We start from the raw sequence: 23074 nt of genomic DNA, 5'->3' as shown, positions 1-23074 counted from the left end.
TTTTATGACTTTGTTTTTATTTGTTAATTTATCATTTTGCATTAACTTATTGGCTCTGAGCTTTGTTATTTTTTTGCTTCTCCTTCTATTTTGTTATTTCAAGAGTGGGTTGATCAAGTTCACTAGAGTCAACTTGCATTTTTGTCCATAATGTTTTTTTATTTAACTTAGACCTTTTTTGCCTAGCCCTTTTTTGGAGATCTATTTTTTTTACCCATCAATATCTCATGGCGTGTATGATGGGTTAGTTAAGTTAACCTAGGTTGACTGAGATTTTTTTCCCTTGAATTTTTTTAATGATTTTTTTTCAATTTCATCATTTTACGTTAAATTATTTGCCCTTGAGCTTTTTTATTTTTTCACTTTTCTTACTATTTGGTTATTCCGATGGTGGGTTGGTAAGTTAACAAGGATTGACTCTAGTTTTTTTTTTTTTTTTGACATTTTTTTCATCAAACTTTGGTTTTTTTACTAGGTCATTCTTTTGAATTTTTTTTATCCCAAAATCATATCATGGGTTGTTGGTTTTTCAAGTTTTCCGAGCTAACTCGGGTTTTCTTCTTGTTTATATTTATATTAAATATTGAAGTATGAAATTAGAAAAAAAAATTTCAAGATAATCTCATAGAAAGTAAATAAAAAAAGACCTAAGTCAACCTGAATTAATCTGTCAAACTCGCAACCAAGGTCATGAGACTGTGATAACCCTGTTAAAAACAAATAATTTTTTTTATGAAGCTTAATTTTTAATAAGCTCATTGTTAAAGGTTGAAAATGAAGAAAATTAAATTTTAAAATAGGATACAACAAAACAATATGAGTTTATCCGGGTTAACCCACAAAACACGTGACCTGAGCATATGACCGAGATAAACTCGAGTTAACTAGGTCAACCTGCCAAACCCGAGACTCAAGTAATGATAATCTTATATAAAGCAAACCAAAATAAATCATGAAACCTAATTCCCAATCAACCTAATGTTGAATGATGAAATTGAAAAAAAAATTGTCAATAAAAAAGGATAAATAAAAATGGAGTCAACCTCCCAAACCCGTGACTCGAGTTACAAGATCGAACTAACCATGTATATAGCAAACCACAATAAATTATAAAACCTAATCTCCAATAAACTAAATATTGAAGTATAAAATTCAATATATATATATATATATATAGAAAAAAAAAGACAAAAAAATGATATTGAAATGAATAGTATTTTACAAGGTAGTGCACAATAAAAGCACCATCTCTTTTAGTTTATAATAGATATTTGACCCGCATTTCACCACCGGTTAGAATTATTTTTTTAACAAAAAAATTTATATATAGACTATTTCAATACTTTTTTGTATTTAAAAAAATTCCAAGTGAAAATAAAAATATATATATATATACATACACATAATCAAAACAATTAAGAACTGTATGTCTTAATAAGTGAAAAAAACAAAAACCATAAATGATGACTAAAAATTAAAACTGAAAAAATTAAGAGACAAGTGTAAATTAAGATATTAAATTTTGCAAGACGTGACATTTACGCAGTTGTGCTTGCTAAATTTGTTAATTAAAATAATTGTTTTATTTCAATCAAATGATAATAAAATAGACACACACATTAAATTATTTGAATAAAATAAAAGGTAAAAAATAACATGTTTGTTCTTTTTATATTTATATTTATATTTATATTTCTACTTTCTATTTTAAAACAATAATCAGTGCATTATTAGTTAGACAGACAATTACTATCCAATCACAATTAGTTTCACAATTTACACGGCTGAATATTGAAACACACATGGTGCGGCAAATCAAGCCAAATTTGATAGCATTGAAGGGGTTTTGGTGACTTTTTTTTTTTCACAAGAAGAATGAAGTGCAACATGGTGTTATGTTGGCTTTAACTTGCAGCTGCAAAATGGGATAAAATGGCTGTCATTTGTCATTTTATGGAGTTCAATTAAACCTGTTTGTTTTTACGTTATAATTTTTTTTTAACATTGTTTTTTTTAATTTTTTTTATCAATATCCTCTCTTTCATTTTTTTTTTTAATTGTTCGCATTTAATTTTTTTTATAAATAGTAACTAATCTTTTTTTATTGTCTCTATAATTTTATAATATTTTAAATAGATTATTATAATTTATCTTTAAATTTTACATCGATCTATTGTGTTTGTATATATGATATATTTATAAAAATAAAAATCACATGTATTTAATGAACCTAATTTCACCTCCAAGATTGATAAAAAAAATATATTTAAAATGAAAAGAACAATAAAGATAAAATATTTACATGTATATCTATCATTTCCTTTTTTACTAGGATATATAATTTATTTTGTTCTCTTCTTGGAGACCCTTCTTCTGCATACTCAACTCACTTTATTTCTTCAAGTTAGTGATATTAGAAAAATTAAAAAAAAATACTATTAATATTAGAAAAAACCTATATATAATTTTTTTATTTTGATAATATAATACCCACTTAAGAATATATTAAGAAAATTAATGTGAAAACAGGAAAAGAAAGAAAGCATCACGGTAGCAATAGTGCCATAAACGTGTTTGTCGGAGAAAAGAAGAAAGAGCTTGGAGAGGTGGAAGATAATTCACATCAATGGTGATGTTAATGTTTGTACCTGAAATATTCTCACGGTTTATTGAGACTTGTTGTTGCTAATGATTAATCGATTTTAATTTAAGACAAGACTGCAAGATCATCGTGTACATCGAAACATGGAGAGATAATAACCTAAGGCTGGTTGGTTTGTTTTTGCGTTTTAAACGTTTATATTTATCATGTAAATATTATCTGTGAGCTTGTTGAAGCTCAGGGGCCTGATTTTGTGCCTCGAAAGAAGTAGAAAACATTACAAAAAAAAAAAAACCATACTTATCAGTGCATTAATTAGTTTTACAATTTACACGGCTGAATCCTGAAACACCAGCCCAGTTATTGGCCATTTTAAGCTTCAAACGCAACGGCTGAAACCTTCGAACTTACTCTTGACTTCCATCTGGAAGTGCTTCATCGTTAAAAATAGAACACAGTGAAACAACTTGAGTCTACCCGGGTTAACTCGCAAAACACGTGATCCGAGCATAAGACTGGATAACCTCGTAGAAAGCAAAATAAAATAAATCACGAAGCCTAAATCACAATCAAACCAATGCCGAATCATGAAATATAAAAAATGCCAATGAAAAAGTTTAAAAAAAAAAAAAAAAAACCTCAAGTCAACAGGGTTAACTCACCAAACCCACGACTCGAGTCACAAAGCTGAGAGAACCTCATAAAAAAATAAATCAAAATAAATCATGAAGCCTAATTTCCAGTCAACTTGATGTTGAATGACTAAATTGAGAAAAAAAAAACGATCAATTAAAAAGAGAGAAACCACAATAAATCTGCAACACGGGTTATAAATCCAAGCTAACCACAATAAATTATGAATCCTAATATCCAATAAACTAAATATTGAAGTATGAAATTAGAAAAAAAAAATCAGGATAATCTCATAGAAAGTAAATAAAAAAAGACCTAAGTCAACCTTAATTAATCTGTCAAACTCGCGATCAAGATCATGAGACTGTGATAACCTTGTTAAAAGCAAATAAAAAAAATTATGAAGCCTAGTTTTCAATAAGCTCATTGTTAAAGGTTGAAAATGAAGAAAATTAAATTAAAAAATGGGATACAACAAAACAATATGTGTTTATCCGTGTTAACCCACAAAACTCGTGACCTGAGCATAAAACAAAGATAAACCCATAGAAAACAAATCAAAATAATTCACGGGGCCTAATTCGTAATCAACCAAATAGTGAAGGATGAAATAGAAAAAATTCCAATAAAAACTCGAGTTAAGTAGGTTGACCCGCCAAACCCGCAACTCGAGTAATAAGACTGAGATAACATTATATAAAGCAAACTAAAATAAATCATGAAACCTAATTCCCAATCAACCTAATGTTGAATGATGAAATTGAAAAAAAAAATTATCAATTAAAAAATATATATAAAACTGGAGTCAACCCGCCAAACACGTGACACGGGTTACAAGATCGAGCTAAAATAAAGCAAAACCACAATAAATTATAAAACCTAATCTCTAAATAAATTAAATATTGAAGTATAAAATTAGAAAAATATATATATTTAGAAAAATAAAGACAAAAAAATGTTGTTGAAATGAATAGTATTTTACAAGATAGTGCACTATAAAAGCACCACCCTCTTTTAGTTTATACTAGATATTTGACCCGTGTTTCACCGCTGGTTAGAATTTATTATTTTTTGACAAAAAAAAATTATATATAGACTATTTCAATAATTTTTTGTATTTTAGAAAATTCCAAGTGAAAAAAACAATATACATACATATAATCAAAACAATTTTGAGAACTGTATGTCTTAATAAGTGAAAAACAAAAACTGAAAAATCAAGAGACAAGTATAGATTAAGATATTTAATTTTGTAAGATGTGACATTTACACGGTTGTGTTTTTCTAAATTTTATCTGAAACAATATTAAAATAATTTTTTTATTCAATCAATTACAATAACAAAAAAATTCAAGAAACAATCATTACAAAATTCCTTGTTACGATCTATTTCCTCCAAAAAAACCCATAAATTAAATCTAGTTCTCCGTTCCATTTTATTTTTCATCATTTAAATTTTCCTTTCCCTTTTTTTTTTTTCATCAATAAATTTTTATAGTTCAAAAGTTAGTTAAAATAATTATTAACTTGAGGAGATTAAGTACCTAGAAATACTCCTCTGCGGTTCCTCCTGAGAAACCACAAACACCCATCATTATCCCATATTAATCCACAATCACACGCAACATCAAATTGAAAATAATAATTCATTTCTCTTTTTCAAATCTTTTCTTTCTCATCATACAACTATTAAACTTTTCAGCTCATTAGTAGAAAGTGGACATCTAAATAAATTCAATTTTTAAAAATTACAGTTTATTCTTTTTGAAGATCAAGAACACTTTATGAAAGGCAAAAACACAAATTCTAACTTGATAAAATTTCGCCGTTTTAAACTTGGCCGAAAACAAGCTCGACCTCTCCTTAGTTTTTAATTTGTCCATCTGGAGTTTCTAAGACTCCAAATTGAGGTCAGATTCGTTGGAAAGCTAACACTCCTAGACACTTCTATGAGGGGCTCAACCTAATATTTTGTTTTTCCCTTGAAAAACATAAAGAAACAAGGCAACAACCTGTCCAGTTTTGCTAAAACATAAAGGGGTGAATAATGCAGTTGCACGATGTTCCCTCACATATTTTCCCTTTAAATTTATAGCAAAACCTTAAAATTAAAAATAACAAACTAGTGTCGTCCAAATAAAACATGAGGGGTGAGCAAGTGTATCTACATAGTGTTCACCCCATACTCATTGTCAAAATCTAATTTTTTAACCCTTTTATTTTAATTATTTTTTTTTATGTTAAAGAAACCTAATGATCCCAAAAAAAAAAAACTTCTAAAAATTGAAGTTGATTTCATAGAAATAAAATGGAAATTAGAACTCCTTACTTGAAGAATGGAATCTAAACTTTACTTCACAAATGATTTAGAAGAATCTTAGCCTTCTTCTCCTTGTATGTTGTCAACTACTTCACCAATTCTTCACTTTTCTTCTTGTTAATTCTTCCACCCGATTGTGTTTTTATTAATCAAATTCCAAGGCTTATTTGGGTTTACTAATTTTAGGTGTTTACTTCCAAGTTGAGCTTGATGAAAGAAAAATCTGAAATTCTCCTCCATATTCTTATTATAGTCTAGCCGGTTAATTGAGAGAAGGGATTGGGCAATATTTAATAGTCCATCTCTTCTTAAATTTTGGCCCATCTTTCAGGGACCCTTTTTTTTTCAGTATTATTTATTATTATTATTATTATTGCTTTATTTTATACTGTAAAAATTTGCCAAAATGCAAATTCATTATAAACCTCCCCTCTTTGTATACTTTTTTTCTCGGGCTTCACAAAAACGGACGCCCACCGCCGCTCCCACCATTACACCTGCAATTAACACACTTTATGGCTGGAAGAAACGGCATTGTTCTCTGGTTATAAAAGACAACAAGGCCAACAAGGTGTTTGGGTGATCTGGAAGCCAGCAAGCCCTTACAAGAAGTGCACGGGGCAATTTGTGCTACCCACGCAAATAGACACATGATGGCTAGGCAAATGCATAATTTTTAACACGCAAATAGAGCAGGTTATTTTTAGCTGACCAAGGAGAAAGATTGCATAATTTTGTCCGAAGGTGCCACAAATGTCAAGTGTATAGCGACAAAGTCAATACGCCTCCCGCACCCTTATTCAACATGGTGTCTCCTTGGCCCTTTGCAATGTGGGGAATAGATGTGATTGAGCCAGCCTATTAATTCAAAAGCCAGTAATGTGTAACGTGTTATCCTTATAGCGATTGATTACTTTACCAAATAGCTAAAGGCCTTCTCATATGCCCATGTGACTCAGAAAGTGGTCAAACGGTTCATAGACAAAGATCTAATCTGTAGATATAGTGTACCCGAGAGAGTGGTGACTGATAATGCTCAAAACTTCAATGGAAAGATGATAGCAGAGCTTATGCTTGCTTATTCATGTGCACATCAATCGAGCTACCTTTATTGTTTATACATGTATTTTGACTTTTAGAAACTCATGAGGAACTTCAAACATTCCATTTTGACTTCATTCCTGCAAAGAAAGCTGATAGTCTTCAGCATACACTCATCATACTTAATCCATTGCATAATCATAACTACTAATTCTTCTATAGGCAAGAAATTTTCTGGAACTCAGACTACCCTGTAACAACAACCACAAAAACATCTCAATTTTTTAGGAGGAAATATACTTGCTAGAGTTAAGTATCAAAATTCTCATATCCTGGATGCTGAATATCATCAATGAGAGCACAAGCTGATTTAACAGTAAAAATCTCATTCTTCTCTCACTGCCACACCCTTCTCTCAGCTGAATAAAAAATAGATAAATTCCTCTCTGCTTCAGGTTTTGATGACTCCAAACGCTGACACTCCCTATTCTCAGCTTCATGCATGACCCCACATTTAGCAATACATGTCAATGAACGCGTTTGCTATGATCACACTGATTCGTTGTGTTTTGTAACGATGATGTAGTTTCAATGGATTCCCTGACCAAATTCCAAGCAATCCAATTGACCACAAGCAGAGAGCACACGAACTAATGTTCTCCAATGGAACAAACGCAGCCTCCAGCATGTTACAAACCATTCTAAAGCTTCCTTTGGGTGGTTGCCCAGCAATCATGGCACTCCAGGAAACCACATTCCTCTCCGGCATCTCATTAAACGACATCCTTGCCAGCTCTAGCTCAAGCGACATTAACCATGCTCGTCCAAGAGAACACATCTCTAACTCCCATGGTATCATAGATCCCTCTTGCAGAATCCAAGAAGCCACATTTCACATTCATGGTGATTTGCATTTCTAGTTTTACATATTCGTGAAAACTCTTCCCTAATCTCAAACCCCCCTTCTGCGAGCAAGCTGAACCAGCGGCTATCATAGTGACCTCTTCTGGCTCTACATTGCCCTCCACTGACATCGAGTCAAAAAGCTTCCAGGTCTCATCCCAACAGTTACGCTTAGAGTACCCATCAGTCATAGACAGAAAGTCCATCTCTAGCAGGAATTCCATCAAACAAGTGTCGAGCAAAACCCAAACAACCACGCAGGTCATAAAAACGAGCCAACCCATCTTGAAACAACATAGCAGAAACAAAACCCATCTTTCGAATACCACAATGAACTGATTTCCCTCCTAAAACTCTCAAAACCTGCTCGCCGCACGCTTTGAGCGCAGGAACAAAGCTCCTCCAGTCCATTTCAGCGCCATTCTGAAGCATTTGGCAGAAAAACAAGAAGCCACTACGGCCCATTTTGGCTTCAGAGTAGCCTCTAATCATGGTATTCCAAATATAAGCACTGGGGTTTTGTATCTGCGAAAACAGAAGACGAGCATGATTTATACCTGCAGTGTGAGAGAAGGCAAAAGGCCAAGGCAAGACAGAGCTTGGAGGTAGATTAGCCAGACTATAAAGGAGAAGGACTTATTTGTACTTGTTCCAAGATTGTGAGTCAAAATAATACCGCTTCTTTTACTTCAAACGCAATCTCGTCCTACGTTCCAGGGAATCTTTTTACCTAATCTCTTAATATATGTTTGAATGGCATCTTGGCTTAAGCTCCTTCAATTATTGCTTTCGAATGTTCTCATGGTATTGCTCTTTGTTTTTGAGGATCCAATTAATAAGCAAATCATGGAGACTTGGCTGTTGACCTCAACACTCTCGTCTGCATTGACTCCTTCAATATCTTGGATGTGAACCAGGCTTGGAATATTGGGTGTTCTTGTTTTTGATACATGTAAAGAGGTAAGCTAAGCATCTCTTTCAAGATCTCTCTAGCTGCTGCAGCGATGCCAAATCGCTTTCTTTCTTCAAGTTCCTTAGCAGGAGTATTGTATAGCAACCAACTTTCTTTGCGTTTTGCTCCAGGTCTGGGCCAATTTTGATGCCTTTTGTGAATCCCTCCATCTGGGCTTATCAAAAGAGGAGGAGGAAAGAAGTAAGTTTCTCTTCTCAGTTTCAGTGCTTCTTTATTGAATTACTCTCACTATTCCCATTACGTTCTGTGAATTTTAAAGGACTAGACATGTTTCAATTCAGTACTGAGCTAGTTTCTTGATGGTTGCTTGCCTGCTTGCTCCAAACTTCTTTACAAAACCAATCAAACTTCACATAAATCTTGAGTTAGGAAGGCTTAAAAAAGGGGGAAGTTGGAATGACCTAATTAATTGGAGTTCAAAGACAACATCAGCCACTAATAAAACTATATTTTGATTAAAAATATAAAAATATTATGTAATTCGATCCTCAATAAATTAAACTTATTGTTAAATAAAAAAAATTTAAAAATTAAATTAAAAAAACAAAACAAAAGGAATAACCTTTATAATAAAAATTATGAAAATACAATCTTTAGTTTTGCAAGATGTTTCTAAACTTTTAACTTGATATATCGCAATATGTTAGGAGATTCCTCATAAAATTTCAGCCTCATTTAATAGTCAGATTAAAAAATATAATTGATATTATAAAAGTAAACAATATTTAAAAAAAAAATGAAAAAAAAATATTGCCCCTCTTTTAGTTTTAAGATATCCCATGTTATTTTATCAGTCGAAAGTTTTATAAATACCAGAGTTTCTAGAAATCTCCAAAATGTCATCAAAGTTTTAGGAACATAATTTTATAGATGATATGCTATTACGATAGGATTATATCTCAATATTGACACCATAGGATTTGAATACATCGATCTTTGTTTCTTAGCATCACCAATGAGTTAGTTCCCATGATTTCAAAAACTATATATATTGATTCTCTATGGTTTTAAATCAATGGAAATCTTCATTTTCAGACACTTGAAAAGCGCACAAAATAGAAAAAAATAAAAATAAAAAACCTACAAAGTTGAAAAACCTGGAAATCAAGCCAGAGCAAGGGATAGATATGAAATGTTAAAAACTTGAGAATTACATGCACGTAATACATATTCAAGAAACCAAGAACAGCAACATATTTATTTAATTAGACTGATGCTAAGAACATCGATTATCACTACAAACAGTACTCAAACATAAACAGATTGACGCTCCATGCAAATAATAGCTAGTTAGCTCTTGTCACTTCAACCCAAACCTCCTCACCAAACAGCTTCAAACTACTACTCCTCTTAGCTTCAATCCTGAACTGTGACCCCAGGTTCTGGTCATCCTCACGATGAAGAACAACCATGTCACCAACTCTCAGTCCATAATCAGCAACAAATTGAAGCCAGCCCATAGAAAGCACTGGCTTTTCATAAACTCCATTTCTCTTCAGGCAACGAATAACTCGAAGCTCACCATAGCAATCTTTAACATTCAAATCAACGTAATTATTTCCAGCAAAATCTAAATGCTGCAAGCAACGAGCTGGGAACGAGAACCGAAAACGAACATCAGTATCTTTCAACTCTTTGCTGAGGATCTGCATTTTTTTCTCAAGGGTCGTAAAAAGAGAGAGAAATGGTTATGTTTAAGCTATCTGCTGGATTGATATGGTTTCTTGCAGGGAGCTATCTGTTGATTTATAATAAAAACTAGCTAGCTACTGTATTCACGGTAGAAAGACATCGAGCGAGAGATTTCGGAAATCTTGTTCATTTGATCGATTTCGCATGGCGTTATTTAAATCTTGGTGGATTATTTGTAGATAGAACAAGAGAAACGCAAGCTTATCAAAGACTAAATGAGCCAGGAGGTACGCTCGTATGGCCTCTCGTGCACCTCGTTCGTTCTAACTTGCGAAAACCAAACACTTGCGCTCAAGATCTTGCATGCTTGTCGAAGTGTTTAGTGAACTAGAACATCTTGTGCAACTTGGACAATGGCCAAGGACCCCATTTAATAAAAAAACTACAAGAATAAATAAGGTTTGTTTTTCAATTATATTTTATGAAATGAAAATTGTCCTCTTATTAGACATACATGAATAATAATAAAATATATTTCTTAAAAATTATATTTTAAAAGGTTTCATTTATAATTTTATCTAGGTTCCCTATTTATTATAAGTCATAAGTCGGTTCTGGGTCATGGTCATGAACTTGGGATAATGTCCCCTCTTAAGAGATATTGAGGCTTTCACTCCTCACTTTATTTATCTTGGATCAGTATAATATCGAGCATTAACAAAAAAAATAAAATTAATTACATGTTTATGGAGTTATTAATCATGCTCAATAACTTAAAAATGAAAACGGAGATTTATATAATACATTGCATAAGATTTGTTATCAGTTAATTGTATTTTACTATTATTATTGGCTCTTGTGAATTTAGATAAAGCTGGTTCTTGATCTTGCAGGCATGTGCTCCAAGTCCGCCCAATTGAAGTTTCATCAAATCCTGCGTTTTCTTGAGATTTCTGCGAGGTTTTTGTTCGAATAGGCAACAAGGCGCACGATATTGTTGAAGGGCAAATCCTCCCATGCGTGTCCAAAATTCGAAGTCATTTTCAATTCAAGGTCCACGATATATGTTTTATAATATAATAATGCTAGAATTACGCTCGATCTCCTCAGCATGCATCGAGTAATCGCGTTTGGATTTCGAGTTCGACAGATTTGAAATGCTCGGTGTCTGTGTTGTGTGCATGTAGCCCAAAGAATAAATAGTGTTTGTGTCATCGACCGAGACCGTCAGCACTGTGGGCGTGCTATGACGTTTCTACTCGAAGGAGGCTATGTGATTTCTTTTTGACAGGCAGCGGTTTCTTTTCTTTATTCTTTATTATTTTGTCCCAAAGGGTTCCTATTAAGATAGAAAGGATACATGGTTCAGACAAAAAAAAAAAAAAACATATTTATCTTGTAATCATATTTATTTTTATATTTTATATTTATCTCTCTAACCCGAAACATGTTTGTTCTTTTTATATTTATATTTATATTTATACTTTCTGTTTTAAAACAATAATCAGTGCATTAATTAGACAGACAATTACTATCCAATCACAATTAGTTTCACAATTTACACGGCTGAATCTTGAAACACCAGCCCAGTTATTCGCCATCTTAAGCTTCAAACGCAACTGCTGAAACCTTCTAGCTCACTCTTGACTTCCATCTTGAAGTGCTTCGCCGTTAATGCCATGATCATCCTCTTGAAAGAGTTATGATCAGATTAATCCAAAACTGTATACAATGAGTTCTGTTCCAACAGCATAGAGATGAAACGCACGTAACTGTTGCAAGGCATGTTCTTGACACATATTTTGGTTAGAATTTGGCACCTTCTTGCCTGGATTTTACCATGATGACAGCACTCTCCCAGTAGAATCCTCTGCATCCTTTACTTCTAAGCATCAGCTTCCAGATCATGATAGGAATCTTTGAAATCCAGGTCATCATCTAGGAATTGGTCGCAGCTAACTGGCTCCATAAAATTATGAACCTCGGAACCCTTCTTCTGCCTCGTCGCTGTCCTTTTCTTTGACCGGCCAGTGCTTTTGGTGAATTCATCTTCTTCTTCCATGTTCCCATTAAGAGCCTTACTTGCATCTCTTCTCCTCTTTATTGAATCAGTACTTTCATTGCTACCGCTACTATTTCTGTCTCCCTTATTGTATTCCCTAATGGTAGATTCAATGGTTTCAAGCAGTCGATCTCCATACTTGCTGACCTTGGCCCTGAATATTGGAAAAATGTCCTTTCAGCCCTGAATAACAGAAAGAATGCCTGACAAATAATCACCACACAACCTAAAATCAAAACTTACTTTCCGATGCCATTGATCTCCAGGAGTTCTTCCTTCGTTCTGGGAATTCTTTTGCTCATGTGCTGCAGCGTGGCATTACTACACGGAAACAAGGGGGGCAAATCAGGACAAATATTCCAATCCCTTGCACCACTCAAATTTTTAGATGGCTCCTTTCAATTTCAGCATGATTGATTTCAATATATATATATTTATAGGAATAGAGATTGAAAAGGAAAAACCTGAAAGCTCACCCAAATATGTGGTACGCCATAACACCATCTCCAGCTTCTTTCAGAAGAGCAGTTCGGAGCATTCGCAGAGCAGAAAATAGTTTGGCCGACAGGTTCTGTCATGTTAAAAGTTTAATAGATGGTCAGGAATCTCATCAATCATGATGAATGAAGAGAACAAAAACCCAAGACATAAGCATACCAAGTCCACTTCAGATTGAGGTTGGGCAGGACTACAAGCTTGTGGAGGACTTAACTTCCCAGACATTAGAGAGCCTTTTGCTGGAGTAGCCTCGGATTTGCCCTGTTTTGAAGCTTTTACAGAGGAAGGGAATCTACAAGGAGCATGAGATACCAGAATCAGCATCCTACCCGTTCATTTCAGCTATGAAAAACAGAAAGGTTAAATGATGATGTTTTGTCCAGAGGATCATAATATGTGAGGCTACGCAAAGCACAAGGCTAAGCTTGCTGGCTTCATCCAACTCTCGGTCTCCATGATTTAGTCAAAGCCACCCTCGCTAATGCCATATGTAAATTTTGTAAATTTTATAACCAGTTGCTCCGAAGTTAAACATCTGGACCAACCAACACAAAACTTACTCGGCCAGATTTCTGACAGCTTCATCTAAATTTCTTTGCAAAAACATGTGTTTTGCATAGGTTTTGCCCAATGAAAGGGTATGGTTTAGACCAAACAATCCAACCCAAATGAACTAAGAAAATAATCAAGTTATATAGTTAAAGTAGCTGGCATTTGGCAATAAAACACTGGCATAAGTCTAATGAAACATGTACTCAAAAGAAGCATGCTGAAAGGCTGCACCTTAAAACAATCCTTTGCCCGCCAGAGCATAGTTTGTGTGCCTTGGATTCATTCACCTGAAAGAAATTAAAATGATCATTTAACATGAGAAAACAATGAGAATGGTAGAGTCGCTCTCTCTATCACAATGAGTTAAGCTCTATATAGAATTTGAAAAACCACAAGCACCTTTAACACTGACGATACAGATCCGTAAATGTCACTTTTCTTAACATCCTCTGCAAGAAAATCCTCAATAACAAGATGACGCAATATACGGGAAGCTTCACCCTTGGCTAGGTGTTTTCCAGCTCCATGAAGGCTCAAGTTCTCATGTCTGTGTCTCTTGACCTGGTTCAGACAGTAACACCATGAAGTTATGCAAGGACATGACATCTAAATAAGATGGGCATATCTTTTTGTTCTCAGGACATACAAATTGGCTTAAGGAACCCCTGTAGACTTCTAAAATGTGAGATGATGAAAAATGCTGCCCAGTTGACTTGACCAGCTCAACCTAGAAAAGACAAAATACAAATTTTAAAGAATAAGGAAGCGAGAAATGCACTATGCCAGCATAAAATAACAGCTACTACTTTCAAGTAGGCACAATGAAAATAACAAAAGAAACAAACGGTTTCAAACCAATTGCTTTGCGCTCTCAGTGACATCCCTCTCCACTAGAGTTTTGATCTTAGAGCAATTATCACATGTATTCCCACAGTTGCCAGCATCAAACTTTTCTCCAAAATGCAGAAGTTGTAAGAGACGTCTGCAATCAACATCATTTTCAGAATAACTGACCTGAAGCAGGAATAGTCATATTTTAGAATGCAATCAGTTAGAAAACAGATGGATATACTAACAGCAGCCACAATACAACAGAAAAAAATTTCATAATAGTTACCATTCGCAGGAGATTTTCAGTGTTTTTTTCCAGTATCCTATCTGAACTTTTCATATTATTGCGACCACATCCAGCTGTCCAGGGACTTTGCTCTGCTTGTCCTTGTATAATCATGTGCTTGACTCGTATCTAGAAAGGATGAGAAAATAGATAAATAATTGAATCAAAGATAACAATGAACAGGAAAGGTCAATAAATCGCCTTTATTATGACAACATGGCAAAAAGGGAAAAAAAAAAGTCTACAAGAAATGAGAAGAGACATGAATTCTGTGACATTAGCTTACATAGTCACTGTAACTGTAATACAACACACAGGATGCGCGTTGACCGTCTCTGCCAGCACGACCACACTCCTGGAAAATTTGGTGAAATCATTACTAGCTTGTGGTCATCAAGGAACCAAATACTTGTACCTCAATTCTGAACAATCAACAGTTGTAATGTGAACACCTTTAAAAGGTAAGAATATGATTACCTGATGGTAACCTTCAATCGATTTTGGAAGAGAATGATGAATCACAAAGCGGACATCTGGTTTGTTGATGCCTGCAAAAACACGCCAGTTAGTACATGGTGTTCTCGGTTAATCAAGGCATTGATCAGTAACAATAAATTATACCCATTCCAAATGCCACTGTAGCACAGATGATGTTAATTTCATCTTTGCTCCACTGCTTCTGAACAAAGGAACGCTGTGCAGCATCCATATTACCATGGTAAAATGCTGTTTTATGTCCAAATTCCTGTACATCAAAGCATTAACTTGAGCAAACATAAACTAAAAGGGTGGGAATGGAATGTCAATTTCACCTTCACATCAATATCAGATTTTCTTTTACAGTTTGATCACATTCCACAATACCCTAAAGAAACAACACAGTACAAGATCAATGGGGTAACTTAAAAGCTTCTCTAATGCACTTAGAGAACATACTTCAGATGAAGAAAAATAAATTTCAGATGAAGCAAAAAAGGTGATCATGGTAGCTAATCCTAAATTTTGGCTACTCCAACATAATTCATGGACATGCATGGTGTAAATATCTATAATTTGTTGCATGAGGAACTAATTTGTGTACAGCTAGATAATTAATGATGATTTGTTTTGATTACCTTGAAAACATATTTTAAATGGCATCACCATTCACCAGAATTTCAATTATTTAAACATTTACGAACAGTGATTTCCCTTTAATATTTATACTTGTTTCATAGATCAACACATTTATATAAGGTCTAAATTTTGCTCTTCCAAATACAAGCAGTTGGTCCAAAATGTGAAAGGCTCACATTTAGTAATTGAAGGATCAAAGATTAACTACAGCCCTCTATGTACAGCAGTAAAGACCCCAAATTAACTATGACCTGCAATGTACTGATCCATGTAGTCAGCCACATCTAGTTTGGGTCTAAGGCTCACTTTGATTGAGTTGAGTTGAGTTGTATTGTATAATGCCTTGCACATTTTGGTGACAACCAAGTCTTCTTTTAGTGTTCACAATTATCGCAGCTTAGATAGCCAAACTTTGGTATGCAGCTATTGACACAAGACTATAACTGCTATGTTCCTCAGTTCAACTAAGTCTTGGTTTTAAATTCATTTTGATTAAGATATAATGCAATTTTAGGACAACAAAAGCACACTCGTCAAGTACTTGTGGAAAAGTATGACCAGCCTTAATAACCACCAAAACCAATCGATGCAAGCACAAAAATATATTTCAAGCTGCTCACTAAGAAATAAAGATTTTTCCAATTGATTTACAAATGATAAATCTTGTAATACAATAAAAACACTAAATGGAAAACCAACCTGCAGCTTTTCAGCAACTTTTTCGCAGTCCATTCTTGAAAGACAGTAAATAATTCCACATTCATCAAAATGATTTTCTTTGATGAACTTGTCGATGTCTTCCAAGCACTTTTTTGCCTTGGGAATTACAGAATACCTGTCATGTTCACTATGAGTAAAGATATAAAATGCAGTGGCGGTTCATTTTAATTCAATACTAACCATAAGTTGGGGCGATTAAAGCTTTGCCGGAAAACAATGCAGTCCACGAGACCAAGAGCTTGCACAACATCTTCTTTTACACTGGCTGTTGCAGTAGCAGTCAAAGCTAACACTGGAGTTTTCTCAAATTTCTTCTTCAAGATACCAAGTTCCTGGATATTTTACAAAATAGATTAGCATAAGACAGAAGCGCTGTGAGTTGAAATACAAATTGGAATATGATTTAAAGGCCACAACCTTGTAATCCGGTCTAAAATCATGCCCCCACTGACTCACACAGTGTGCTTCATCAATAACAATCCTGGCAAGCAATCCACGACCATTTAAGCTCTCCAAGTGCCGCAAAAGAACATCACTTCTGCAATCAGAACAGGTAGGTTTCAAAGAAGTATTTGGAACTGCATAAAAATATCAGCTCTCACAGGATCACATTATAATACGAGTTAATAGATCACCCATTTTGACCAATCTGATTATCAATCTTTCCCAATGAATAGATGAAAGCATATTACCAATCTTACCTTTCTTTCATTGGCCATGCAATTGAAAATAATTTTTTTGCTCAAAGCAATAATTTATGTTATCTATCATCATCCAGGATGTTAAAACAGTTAAGCCTCTGCTTAGAGGGCAAGCAAAGCATAGTCAGGAGACGTGAGAGTTTAAAGATTGACTAATAAGAGAATCCCTCGAACAAGGAAAAAGGAAATGCACAGAGGCTTTCAAGATTAGTTTGAAGAACACAATCCAACTGTTGAGCAGGGATACAAACCACGAGTTGAGGGCAGACTTTCAAAGACAGGAAATATGTCACAAATATTATACTAAATTGCATGCAGAATCAACAAGTACACTGAATTCCAAAAAAAAAAGAGCTGATAGCCTACTAAATTTTAAACCTTTCCAACAAAATTTTTCCACCATTACAAAACATACTGCAACAAATTGGATTAGCGGTACACAAGGTTGACAGCACCATGCCACCATCCTGTAAGTTCCACCAGAGAAACTATTTTGCATTGTATGAACCCATTCTGACAATATATCAAACCAGAAAGCATGAAACCAATTCTTAAGATGCCCTAAGCTTCAAATTTATAATTAGAAGGCAATATCAATTGATAATTTTTGCTAGAATACTGGTAATGTAGATGACACTCACTTAGCAACTTTCTCTGGCGTGACATATAGCAACTTGTATTTACAATAATCAGAACAAAGTTCCCTTAGGATCTCCTGTTGTTCAGTCCACTCCATGTTGGCACTCAGGTAAGCAGCAGGAATATTTGCCTATAGCACAAACCAATAGGTAAGAAAAATGCATGCCACTAAATGAGCAGTTTGCAGTAACCAAAAGAAAATAAATGCTTGACTAAATTAGTAAGATAGCAAGCTTACCTGTAAAAGGTGCATTATTTGATCTTGGATCAGCGACACGAGTGGAGAAATTACTAAGGTTATTCCAGGACAAACTAGAGCAGGAAGCTGCGTGAATCATTAAAAAAAAAAAAATGAGTGGGTCCCATTGTTAAAACTGTGAACCAAGAAAAATTTTAATTTCCCAGTATCACCAAAAATTCAAAGATAAAGAAAATTTAGCCAAGCTGGTATCCTAGAATCAATTCAACTGCAAAATATTGTCAGAGATATGACTCTGGAAGTTAAACAGATTGTCACAAATGAAAACAGCAAAATAATGGAAATTAAATGAAACTAAAGCTGTGTCTAACAGAATTAGACTTTATTAGAGCTGAATGATCACCTGATATGTCAGACTTTTTCCACCTCCTGTTGGCATTAAAACAAAGACATCATACCCACTCATTGTAGCATTGATTACCTCTCTTTGATTGGGGCGAAACGAGTGATTTCCAAACACTTTTTTGTTATTGGCCTAGCAGCAAACCAAGCAAGCAGTAATATAGTATGTAATGAAACTAGTGATTGATAAAATTCTAAGAAATGGGTAAAAATCTAGAGCGAAAGTGCACCTCCAGCTTTTTTGTCCATGGGAAATTCGTGCTGCTCCACTTTGGATCATTTGAGCCTTCGATATAATTAACTTCAACAAAGCTTGGAATGTAAGGTTCTCTCTCTAAAGGAACAGAAGAAACACCAAAGCTATCAATGGAAGAGAATGAAACTGAGGGTGCATTCCACTTTTCATATCCATTCAGGTCATTTCGTAGATGAACCTGGGCATCAAATCTCATGGGATCTATTTTGCATGCAGCAGATTGAGGTGTTTCATACTGCAAATTTCGAACCAATGTGGATGCAGAACAATGTGACTTCTGTCTTTCCTTATCACGAAGATATTTTTCAAGTTGCTGAATTTGTTTATTGAGCTGTGACCTATTTATGAAAACACAAATAGACATGCATAAGAGAGCAAATCTAACAATCATTCAAGTTTATCTCCCAAGAAAAGGAGCTGAGAGTGTTTTACAAAATGCAAAAAGACAATGGAGCATATTTGTCATGTCTATCATACTACATTTCCTTCCATGTAATCCCAGAATTCCTCTGCCATACTCTATTTCTATTCTTCCTATGAACTTTGGTTCACCTTTTGTGGCTCCATTGAACCAAAAAACCCATGCATCAAAAGGTAGTATGATATCATGGGAGAAGAAAAAGGAGAAGAAGCGCAACCTATCTTGGCGAAGCTTATCTATCTGCGCTTGACTCAGTTCAGCAGCATTGTCGAGCAGATCATTTGATACTGCAATCAGCATATCCTTTATTTCTTGTAAATGTTTGGCAGCTTCTGGGCAAAGTCCTAGCTGTAATGATTTAGGAGTCAGGCAGATCAAGATGAGAATAGAATAGAACAGCATAAATGAACAGTGCATATATAGTGCCCAAACCTTGAATCCATGACTGCAGTTTGAACACAACTCAGGTGGCACAGAAATCTCCTCTGGCCTTATAAAACTATTTTGATCTGCAGTTGGAGTTATGGGCGGAAACTTAGAAATTGCTGGTTGCGGTGTGCAAGTAGCTTGGTAGTGCTCCATAACAATTTGGTCCACATCTATACTCTGCCACCAAGCTAACACGTGAGATAAATTAATGCAGAGAGATTAACACTGATCAGTATATAAAATATGACAACAAAATTCAGATAGATAAAACTGTGGAACTTTGTTCGCGGTCTACTTTACCTAAAGCAAATAGAACCAAAGAATTAGCCTGATTTAGTATAAAAGCTTAATCATTTTCAACAAAAGTGATCAGCAAAACAATATTCAAAAATTCAATAACTTAGCTCTCTTCATTATGGTATCTGTGAGGTGAAATTATGAATTTAAAGTAGCTGAACTTGATGCAATTGTTAATGCATTTTGATGAGAACTCATTGTCATGGTACTATGTCGAGTAGTCTTTGTTTACTCATTCTAAAACTGAGAGTTCTAGGATAGAGAATTTCAGCCTAACAACCTAACTTGATTCACAGTTACTCTAGTCATGGTACTATGTCGAGTAGTCTTTGTTTACTCATTCTAAAACTGAGAGATCTAGGATAGAGAATTTCAGCCTAACAGCCTAACAGCCTAACTTGATTCACAGTTACTCTTCATGCTGGACAAGTTTCAATTTGGTTAGCAGAGCTAAGAGACACTGAGTATCAATTACCTCGATCAGGTCATCATCATCAATGTAATCAGCTGAAGTTTCCACAAACTCTTTTGTTTGACAAGTTTGCACAGTGTGATTGACAAACGAACCAGCTAAAACATTAGACTGGTTAGTGTCGAACCCTGATGATGCTTTAATATCACTTGGCCACCCTTGATTGTTTCCAGATTGCACATGGCTAGCATTGTCTGCTGGGATAACATTGCCCATATGCTTTGCAGCTTCACTGTTCTTTCCACTCAAGTTTTTCTGTGTATACACACCTTCAGAATATTTGCTAATATTACATGAGCTTTGGAAGGTAGGTCTTTGCCCTACATTGCCGGACAAGTCTTCACTAACATTCTTTACTGGACCAGTTTTACCAGGTCTAATGTAGTTCCTGGAAGAAATCTGAAGAGTGGACAGAGCATGCCAAGCCTGCAAAATGATTTCCACACAAAAACCTAATGCAAACTGAGATTTTCCATGAACTGCTCATACCAGTTAAGATAGTAAATGTTTGCTGCATAAATTTTGAAGTAAAACATGAGGTTAGAGTTTGTGTTCACTCGATGCATGTAGCTTACAAGGCAGTTCCTCAATTCTCAAAAAGCAGAGATCATTTTTTCATGCCAGTTGACAGGACTGCATTGCCGAGGGCTCCCAAAAACAGACCAGCCAGGGTTGGAGCTACCATGAGGAGATTTAAATGGGACAGTGCCAATTGTAATAGCATGAACAGTAAACACAGACACACCAGCCAAAAACAAAATACTCACAATACACATTTTTACCTTTTCAACTTGTGAGCTCTGCAATCTTTGAGGATTCTGAACATCACAGGAGCTTAACCTAAATGACACAAATCAAAAATTAGTTACACAAATGAATAGCTAAGCAGTTAAGTAATAACAACAAATTCCCCAATACCCTTCCGCCAGTGACAGTTAATCAAAGGATACACTGCTTAAAAAGTTATACAGTAACAAGTTTTAGATTCTACAGCTCCGTGATAATATTCAAATTTAAAAGAACAGAAACAAACGCCAAGGCACAGTGAAGAAGGGATTACGATTTTAAAACAAAGAAATCGGAGATCTACATAATCCATTAATCATATGCGAATATGATGCCAACATTATAAAGAAAAACACGGAACAAATGTGTAAAACAATATTATACCTCATAGACATTGGTTTTTGCGATTCAAGCGAGTAAAGGAAATTCGCACTCAAAAATTTCCTTCTAGAGGAAATATTATCAAGTGCATTGGCATGTTGCAACCAATTCACTTTAGGTTGCTTCTCATCTTCACATTTCCGACCTTCGCTTAAATTATTTACTCTGCCACATACATATATGTAAAAAATTAAAAATAAAAATAAAAATAAATAAATAACATCAAAGAAATGTGAATCGAGATAAATTCTAAAAAAAAAAAGCGTAGAAAACAACAAATTACTTTTTCTTCACATGTTTGTCGATCGCCATCACTCCGATCTATCTGGTGATTGTATCTCAGCTCTGAAACCCTAGCATTATAGAGAATAAAAAAATTATTTCGAAATGGAAAATTGTCAAGTGCAAAAAAATTGATTTTCTTTTTTTTTTACTTTGAATTTCGAACAATTTGTTTTCTCTTTCGAAATAAATTACACAGCGGTTAGTATAGCATCATTTTTTTGTGGTTCGAAATGCTAAAACACGGCGTTTCTCGAAAATGAAAAACCTAACAGCAGTAGCATGGGCGAGTGTATGAGAAAAAAGATCTTACTTTGGATCATTGAAAGAGAGAAGCGAGGAGGAAGGAATGATCGGGGAGTATTGGGTAATCGGAGGCGACGGTGAGTTCCAGAGTGAACGGGAGAGAGACAGAGCGAGCGCGCTCTCCAAAAGTACAGGGCGCTGCAGCAGGGCGGGATATTTTTGTTTTTGATTTTTGTTTTTCCCCCTGTTTTTTTTCCTATGAATGTCGGTATTCAGCAAAAATTATAATTCTAAAGGAGTGAAGTTGTGGCTACTGTCTAGTCGTGGTATATAAGATAAAGGTGCTGTTTGCTAATTTTTTTATATATATATATATATATAAAGGACAGAAATAGTGAAAATAAAAGAATATAAAATTATAAGCGCCTCATACAAAAAATTATATTATATATTTATTTTTGTTTTTTCAATTAATCATATTTTATTTTCTTTATCTTTGTATCTTCTATAAAATAGTAATTAAACACTAATGGTTGTTTATATATTGTATATGGTTGATATATGACAAAAAACAAAATTGCATAAAAAGTATTTTTTATTGTCATTAAACTTGCAATGTCTGAAACAATAAATAAAAATAATATAATTAAATTATAATTTGTAATTATTAAATCATTTCTTTAAATATATTTAATAGTCAAATAATTAATTAATTAATCATGTATCAGTATATCAATGCTGAAAATATATATAAACACACGCATGCATCTACATCCCGGGTTAGGTCTAGATTGAGTCTCAAGTTAAATTTGACAATATTTATATGATATTCATTGATTGTCGAGTAAAGTAACTATAAATAAATTCATTTGTTTTAGATCAGGTCAATACTCATCATATTTAGATTTAACTAATTAGATGGCTCAAGCTGCACTGCGGACTCACATTTTTTATTTTTATAAAAATCTAAAATCCAAGATAATTGAGTCATGATGTAGGACCCATTAATTTTAAGTACTGACACACAACTCGTGGTCTTAGGGCAAGTGGGGGGCAAGACCTATGAGAATTGAGTCCTTATGCAGGACACGTGGTCATAGGTCAGGTAGAGCTGCAAGACCTAAGTGATATGGATCTGTCCTCATGTAACAACCAAGCAACTTGGATGAGGTGCTCATTTCCAACCCCAAGCCTCTTAAGTCTGGAAAAGGGATATTTGATACAAGTTAATAATAATAATGATAATTTATTTTATCCTTCAAATCAATTTTATGTTTTTTATAACAATAATATTTACTTCAAATTTAATAATATTAATGAATATAATAATATTTATAATATTAAACTCGCATGACCCAAGTTCTCATATTTTTTAATCCATTAAAATCAATTGT

General features: G+C 34.2%; 2 protein-coding genes across 4 annotated transcripts in view; both read right to left on the bottom strand.

Annotated features, from left to right (window-relative positions):
- The window catches only part of LOC118044097 (ATP-dependent DNA helicase Q-like 4A), a 44192-nt gene extending 22210 nt beyond the window's left edge, over nt 1–21982 (bottom strand). Inside the window, exons 1-27 of one of the 3 annotated variants that reach the window (XR_012169312.1) lie at nt 21748–21982; nt 21436–21505; nt 21156–21317; nt 20768–20825; nt 19989–20411; nt 19220–19393; nt 19005–19135; nt 18341–18704; nt 18112–18243; nt 17748–17834; nt 17512–17639; nt 16587–16707; nt 16350–16501; nt 16149–16284; nt 14955–15078; nt 14811–14881; nt 14620–14688; nt 14334–14462; nt 14072–14230; nt 13863–13943; nt 13616–13777; nt 13448–13503; nt 12824–12956; nt 12643–12737; nt 12410–12487; nt 11961–12320; nt 11878–11926 (exon numbers count right to left, since the gene is read on the bottom strand). Coding sequence is in view for 2 of the 3 variants with exons in the window: in XM_035052255.2 (XP_034908146.1) it covers nt 11990–12320; nt 12410–12487; nt 12643–12737; nt 12824–12956; nt 13448–13503; nt 13616–13777; nt 13863–13943; nt 14072–14230; nt 14334–14462; nt 14620–14688; nt 14811–14881; nt 14955–15078; nt 16149–16284; nt 16350–16501; nt 16587–16707; nt 17512–17639; nt 17748–17834; nt 18112–18243; nt 18341–18704; nt 19005–19135; nt 19220–19393; nt 19989–20411; nt 20768–20825; nt 21156–21317; nt 21436–21464 (3585 nt within the window). In the remaining variant the exon portion in view is untranslated. Of the gene's footprint in view, nt 1–11552; nt 12321–12409; nt 12488–12642; nt 12738–12823; nt 12957–13447; nt 13504–13615; nt 13778–13862; nt 13944–14071; nt 14231–14333; nt 14463–14619; nt 14689–14810; nt 14882–14954; nt 15079–16148; nt 16285–16349; nt 16502–16586; nt 16708–17511; nt 17640–17747; nt 17835–18111; nt 18244–18340; nt 18705–19004; nt 19136–19219; nt 19405–19988; nt 20412–20767; nt 20826–21155; nt 21318–21435; nt 21506–21747 lie in introns of those variants that run through there. The other 2 variants (XM_035052255.2, XM_073407823.1) reach the window with 2 other exon arrangements.
- Nucleotides 9558–10218, bottom strand: LOC118044101 (uncharacterized). Its single transcript, XM_035052259.2, has one exon. It carries the CDS (start codon nt 10122–10124, stop codon nt 9759–9761), a length of 366 nt encoding a protein of 121 aa, XP_034908150.1. The 5' UTR covers nt 10125–10218; the 3' UTR covers nt 9558–9758.
- Nucleotides 21983–23074: the final 1092 nt, after the last annotated feature.

The sequence above is a fragment of the Populus alba genome, chromosome 3, assembly GCF_005239225.2.
Source record: "Populus alba chromosome 3, ASM523922v2, whole genome shotgun sequence".
In the NCBI taxonomy this organism is placed as follows: Eukaryota; Viridiplantae; Streptophyta; class Magnoliopsida; order Malpighiales; family Salicaceae; genus Populus; species Populus alba.
This window is presented reverse-complemented; position numbering and strand designations above follow the sequence as displayed.